The sequence below is a fragment of the Felis catus genome, chromosome A2, assembly GCF_018350175.1.
Source record: "Felis catus isolate Fca126 chromosome A2, F.catus_Fca126_mat1.0, whole genome shotgun sequence".
In the NCBI taxonomy this organism is placed as follows: Eukaryota; Metazoa; Chordata; class Mammalia; order Carnivora; family Felidae; genus Felis; species Felis catus.
The window spans coordinates 54021700-54028357 of NC_058369.1; the positions used below are offsets into that span (position 1 = coordinate 54021700).

At 54.1% G+C, this 6658-nt stretch overlaps 1 protein-coding gene across 1 annotated transcript; it reads left to right on the plus strand.

Moving 5' to 3' along the window:
• Positions 1-440: 440 nt before the first annotated feature.
• Positions 441-6190, plus strand: RHO (rhodopsin). The gene is given in 5 exon segments (NM_001009242.1): positions 441-801; positions 3262-3430; positions 4703-4868; positions 4975-5214; positions 6080-6190. Coding segments are annotated over 5 exon segments (1047 nt in total).
• Positions 6191-6658: the final 468 nt, after the last annotated feature.

Genomic DNA, 6658 nt, shown 5'->3' on the forward strand with positions numbered 1-6658 from the left:
GACAAAGTCCTCTGGCATGAAATGAGGGGGACGTGGGCGTGGAGCCAGAGGTCCCAGTGCCAGGCCAAGGCCAACAGACTGAGATGGGCAGAGATTCCTGGGGACTAGAAGAGTTGGGGTTGGGCCTCCTGCCCTTTCCCAGGGTCCCCAGTACCTCCCTTCTCTGGCCCCAGGCTTCTGCCTAGAGTCACCTTGGCCCCTCTTGGAAGCCAATTAGGCCCCCAGTTGCAGTAGTGGGGATTAGTATGATTAATAATGCCCCCAATCTTCCAGGTGCTGATTCAGCCAGGAGCTTAGGGAGGGGAGGTCACTTTATAAGGGCCTGGGGGGGGTGCTTAGAGCCCAGAGTCGTCCAGCCAGAGCCCTGGGTGGCCAAGCTCAGGCCTCAGCAGCACTCTTGGGTCTGAGCCGCCCCCGGGGCAGCCACCAGGACCACAGCCATGAACGGGACGGAGGGCCCGAACTTCTACGTGCCCTTCTCCAACAAAACGGGTGTGGTACGCAGCCCCTTCGAGTACCCACAGTACTACCTGGCTGAGCCATGGCAGTTCTCCATGCTGGCCGCCTACATGTTCCTGCTCATCGTGCTTGGCTTCCCCATCAACTTCCTCACGCTCTACGTCACGGTCCAGCACAAGAAGCTGCGCACGCCTCTCAACTACATCCTGCTCAACCTGGCCGTGGCTGACCTCTTCATGGTCTTCGGTGGCTTCACCACCACCCTCTACACCTCTCTGCATGGATACTTTGTCTTTGGGCCCACAGGATGCAATTTGGAGGGCTTCTTTGCCACACTGGGCGGTAAGAACTGGTGTATGGGTGGCTGGCTGGGGGAGTCAGGAGTCAGCGGTGGGGAGGGTGTGGAGGGATCTGGAGAGAACTCCATATTTGGGGATGGTGGTTAAGAGGCCTTCTCCCCTCTACATTCATCAGCGCTCTCCACTTAATCAACAAACACTGTCAGTAATGATAAGCTAGGCTGCCGGTTATTGAGGGCAGGCATTGGACACTGTTTATCTCACATAGAATGGTGCCATTGTCTTGCTTTGCATCCGGGAAACTGAGGATGAAAGAGTCAAGGGCCTTGCTGGGGCCACATTGTGGGAGGATAGAGCTGAGTTTCCAGCCCACATTTCTTTTTTTCTTTTTTTTCTTTTTTTTTTTTTTTAATTTTTTTTTCAACGTTTATTTATTTTTGGGACAGAGAGAGACAGAGCATGAACGGGGGAGGGGCAGAGAGAGAGGGAGACACAGAATGGGAAACAGGCTCCAGGCTCTGAGCCAGCAGCCCAGAGCCCGACGCGGGGCTTGAACTCACGGACCGCGAGATCGTGACCTGGCCGAAGTCGGACGCTTAACCGACTGCGCCACCCAGGCGCCCCTCTTTTTTTATTTAAAAAAAAAAAATTTGTTTTAACATTTATTGTCAAGAGACAGAGCACGAGCGGGGGAGGGGCAGAGAGAGAGGGAGACAGAATCCGAAGCAGGCTCTAGGCTCTGAGCTGCCAGCACAGAGCCCAAAGCCAGTCTCGAACTCACAAACCGCGAGATCATGACCTGAGCCAAAGTCGGACACTTAACCGACTGAGCCACCCAGGCGCCCCTAACATTTATTCATTTTTGAGAGAGAGAGGGAGACAGAGCATGAGCGGGGGAGGAGGGGCGTGCAGAGAGAGGGAGACACAGAATCCCAAGCAGGCTCCAGGCTCTGAGCTGTCGGCACAGAGCCTGATGCAGGGCTTGGACCCATAAACCATGAGATCATGACCTGAGCCCACATTTCTGTGGCTCCTCAGGCCATGTTCTATTTCCCTCGGAGAAGCTGTGCCTTGTCAGACCCATGTTGGGCAGTGGGAATAGAGCCGGACAAGACAGATCTCTGTGCTCAGGGCTTTCAGACCGGGGTGGCACACAGATCATTAGTCCTCCAGCCACTGGACTTTGCCTGTGCTAAACAATGGGCTCAGTCTCTCCCCACCAGTGTCTATCCCATCTTGCAGAGAAGGGTCCGCCTGTGTGTGGCAGCCCTATATCACTCCTACCTCGTGGCCTGAGACTGGGTGATCTGTGACCATTGAAGGTGACAGACGCCCAGCAGTGGCCGGAGATTCCCCAGGCATGGGGCTGAGACAGTGTCCTGGACATGTGAAAGAGGGAGAAGACAAGGAGGCAGAACAGTCCTTGTGGCTGGTGCTGGGCTCTCCCAGCCACCCTGGCTCTCTCCTGCTTGCCTGAGAGGCCATGTGTCCTCAGAGAAGGGGGGCACTTCTGGATCTGAGCCAGGAGACCTAGGCCCTTGCCACTGCGCTGCCACATCCCTGAATGTGCCTCTTCTCTCCTCCGTGCCTCGCTGTTCTCATCTACTAAACGGGATCTGTTATCTCTGCAGCAACCCCATCAGTTTTCTAGTCAAAGGAACTATTTGATCGCACTTTTCAAAGCTACAGATCTCCACACAGGTCTAGTGCCTCCCCTATGAAAGGGGTTTCTTGGAAGGGGATAAGCCCCCCACACACAATAAGGCTGGAGGTGGGTTGAGGAGTCTCAGGCTAGAAGGCAGGGGTGAGATGGAGGCCACATGCAGGTAGGCACTTCTCTGCCGGGCTGGCATCAGTTTACAATTATTTTCCTGGAGTAATACTTAGTAGTGTTGTTTTTCTCTCTCAGAAATGTCCCGGTTTGGTTGACAAATTCTATGGCTACCCTCCTGAGTGAGTTTCTGGGGTGATGTGTAGGGCAGTTGTCTGAATTCCACCATTCTTTCCTGCTTCTTCTTCTGGGCAAAACATTGCCCAGCTTTCTGGCTCCCAGGTGGGGACCCACAGGCCCAGGTTATTTCATTCCCCACAGGGGAGAGGCTGCTGCACAAGAGGGAGAGCAGGAATTCTAGCTCCAGCAGGCACTCTGCCTGTTGCCCCATGAAGTGCACATTCTTCTGCAAAAACTCCCTACAGGACTCCTAGTCTAATCATGACCCTGGAATCTGATTTCCTGTCCTTCATGAACCCAGAGCTCTGACTGAACTAACTCCTCTTCCTGGGAGGTCCCCGGTTCACTCTCTTCTCAGCATAATGCCTTTCTGCCTCACAGCCCCTTGGCTCCTCTTCTCAGAATCGAAGCCCTCTCTTTCCCAAGTCCTGGCTCCAACTGTGCCTTAGGTGGCCTTCCTGCCTGCCCTCTCCCATCCAGGAGGAGCGCTTCCTCTTTGGACAGTGGGGTCCAGGCAGGTGATGTGTTGACTGATAGCTGACTGCCTTGCAGGTGAAATTGCCCTGTGGTCTTTGGTGGTCCTGGCCATTGAGCGGTACGTGGTGGTGTGTAAGCCCATGAGCAACTTCCGCTTTGGGGAGAACCATGCCATAATGGGCGTCGCCTTCACCTGGGTCATGGCACTGGCCTGCGCTGCACCCCCTCTCGTTGGTTGGTCCAGGTAATGGCACTAAGCAGAAGGGAAGGGTCCCTGGGGTGGGGGTTCTTTACAGGGTCCCCGGCCAGGACTCAAACCTGGGGCTGTCTCGTTCTGGGCACTGAGCTTATATGTCCCCCACCCCGAACACCCACCCTGGCAGCTCTCCCAGGGTTGGGGTTTAGGGTAGGGGAAGAGAGAATCAGACCCTAATGTTGCTCCAGGGGCTAGTGCCACCTCCTGGGCCCCATGTCAAGGAGAATCCAAGACGCCCAACCCTTAACCTTGGCTGTGCCCCTAATCCTCAACTAAGCCAGGACCAGATTCCAATCCTCTTTGCCCCATAGGCAGCTCCCTCTGACCTTGGGCCTCAGCACCTGGGGAGGCCAAGCCTACCTAGTGCAGGTGGGTGACACTGTAGCCCCTGGGAACTGTGTCCTGTCCAGCCTCTAGTCCATCATCTGCAAATGGGGCTCAGATGAGAGGTGGGAGGACAGTGGTTTGGGAAACTGGACGGGTGACCCTGTGGGTTCCTGGAGGCCTCGTGTCCCGCTGCTTCTAGGAAATTCCCAATCTTTCTTCCCTTCCCTCCTCTCTCAGCTTCCGGGGGTCAATTTTCTTTTTTATTTTACTTATTTATTTTTTTGTCCTTTGTTGAATCTGAGCCCATCGCCTCCAGCCTCTTTCCCTGTTTTCTCCAGTCCTGCCCAGTCCCATCCCCACAGGCACAGCCAATAGACACTCCATTGTCACCATCCTCTGAAATCACAGAAACATCCTAACCGTCTGTCCCTGGGACCTCTTGTTTCTCGAAACTGTGCAAAGATCCCTTAGTTACTCTGTGTGCCCATCTTTGGCCTAGAAAATACTCTTACCCTGTTAGTAAGACCCTAGTTTGTACAAACTGCCTCAAATACAGAGCTTGGGGGCTTTTCCCGTCTCCCCACCAACCTCTGCCTTGCACAGCCTGAGCCTCCAGCCACTAGAAGCAGCCAGTGTGGTGAGGAAACACAGCGCAGGTCCGCGGTGTCCGGGCTCTGCTAGGCAAGAGACTGGGCCGTCTCATGATAGCATGGCTGTTTTCACAAGGGCATTTGAATCCCTCATCTCCATTGATTTGATCCTCACAGTCATGCAGCCATGCAGATATTTTATTATGCCTCTTTTAAAGAGAGGGAAAGCGGGGCCCAGAGCAAGCCCAGCCACACAGCAGGTGTGTTGGGGGCCTGTTCCTCAAGTCCCTCACATATGGGTCTCCCCGTGCCCTCTCTTGCCCTGTCCCCCTCTGGTGGTCAGGTACATCCCTGAAGGCATGCAGTGTTCATGCGGGATCGACTACTACACACTCAAGCCAGAGGTCAACAACGAGTCCTTTGTCATCTACATGTTCGTGGTCCACTTCACCATCCCCATGATCGTCATCTTCTTTTGCTACGGGCAGCTTGTCTTCACAGTCAAGGAGGTATGGACCTGTGTTGGGTGCTGGGGACACATACATTGGTTGGGTTGAGCCTGGCCTCTGTCCCAAAGGAGCCACAGTCTGGACAGCAGACCCTGTGTCCTTACAGGCGGCAGCCCAGCAGCAGGAGTCAGCCACCACCCAGAAGGCTGAGAAGGAGGTCACTCGCATGGTCATCATCATGGTCATTGCTTTCCTGATCTGTTGGGTGCCCTACGCCAGCGTGGCATTCTACATCTTCACCCACCAGGGCTCCAACTTTGGCCCCATCTTCATGACACTCCCGGCGTTCTTCGCCAAGTCCTCCTCCATCTACAACCCTGTCATCTACATCATGATGAACAAGCAGGTGCCTGCTGGCGGGGCGGAAGGGTCCAGGGGCCCCAGGCTGCAGGCATTGCCTGCGGAGGACAAGCCATGTCCTTGACTGGGCCTCAGTCGTTTCACCTGCAAAACTAGGCAGGGAAACTGGTATCCCCCAGAGCATCAGAGTCATCTAGGAGAAATGCAGATTCCTGCTGAATCAGAAGCTCAGAGTGAGCCCAGGAACCTGCATTTCTAACAAGCCTACCAGGTGACTGTCACACTGGCTCAAGTATGAGAAGTGCCAGTCCAGACGGTTCTGGAGGCCCACTTTAAAAATCAAATGGTCTAAGTCCCAAGCCTGGGAATGGGATGGGGCCAGTCTCCACAAAGCTGAACAAGGAGCTAAAGTCTTATTCTGAGGGAGGAAGGGATAAAGCAGTTCTTTAACACCAACCAGTGACTTCTCTGCAGAATCCATGAACCTGTGGGGGAAAACATGGTCTCTAGAGTTAGGCATATTGGTTTCAAATCCCAGTTCTTCTTTTTTAAGCTGATTGACACTTGGGAAGTCACTTCCCTTCTCCGGGCTTCAGTGTCTGTGTTCCTAGAGAGGGCAAAATCCCAAACTTGAGGGCTATATAAGGTACTTACAGATAGCCCTTGGCACACAGAGGGCATCAGGGAATGTCATCAGTAGCAGAGCCCTCTTGGGTTTGGTCCCTGGCATCTCTGGGGTGGGGCCACATGAACTTACTAAATTCCCTCCAGGAAGCCAGATTTGAGAGGGAGTGGAGGCTGTGAGAGCCAGAAGCAGGGAAGGGGTTGGAGGTAAATCTCGCCAACCACTCCAGTTTGCTACACACACTTTCGGTGGACCCTGATTCTGACTCACGCTCTTTGCCTTCCAGTTCCGGAACTGCATGCTCACTACCCTCTGCTGTGGCAAGAACCCACTGGGTGATGACGAGGCCTCCACCACCGCCTCCAAGACGGAGACCAGCCAGGTGGCACCGGCCTAAGCCCTGCCAAGGACTCTATGGTCAACTGTAGGAGTCTCCCATTCCCTATGCCTACCCCCAGCCACAGCTGCCCCACCAGGAGCCAGGTCTGTTGGAACCAGGTTGCGCAGACTCCTTGAGTTAAAAAAAAAAAAAAAAAAAAAAAAAAGAATAACGAGAGAAAAATGAGGCTCCCCACTCGACAAGTATGGCCCGATCTGGAGTCCTGAGTTCCCAGGGGCTGGTGGGATCTCTGCCCCTCCTCTCCCCAACTCATGTCTCAGGAACACAAGAACTCTTGCTCCCTGGAAAAGTGTCCCAGCTTAGGGATAAGTGTATAGCACAGAGTGGGGCACACAGTAGGTGCTTAATAAATGCTAGATGGATGAAGGAAGGAACGAATGGGGGAATGAATGAAGGAATGAATGGGCAGGGAGAGCATATCTACCCTCTCAAAACCACCTTAGCTGCAGCTCACCCTCGGCTGAT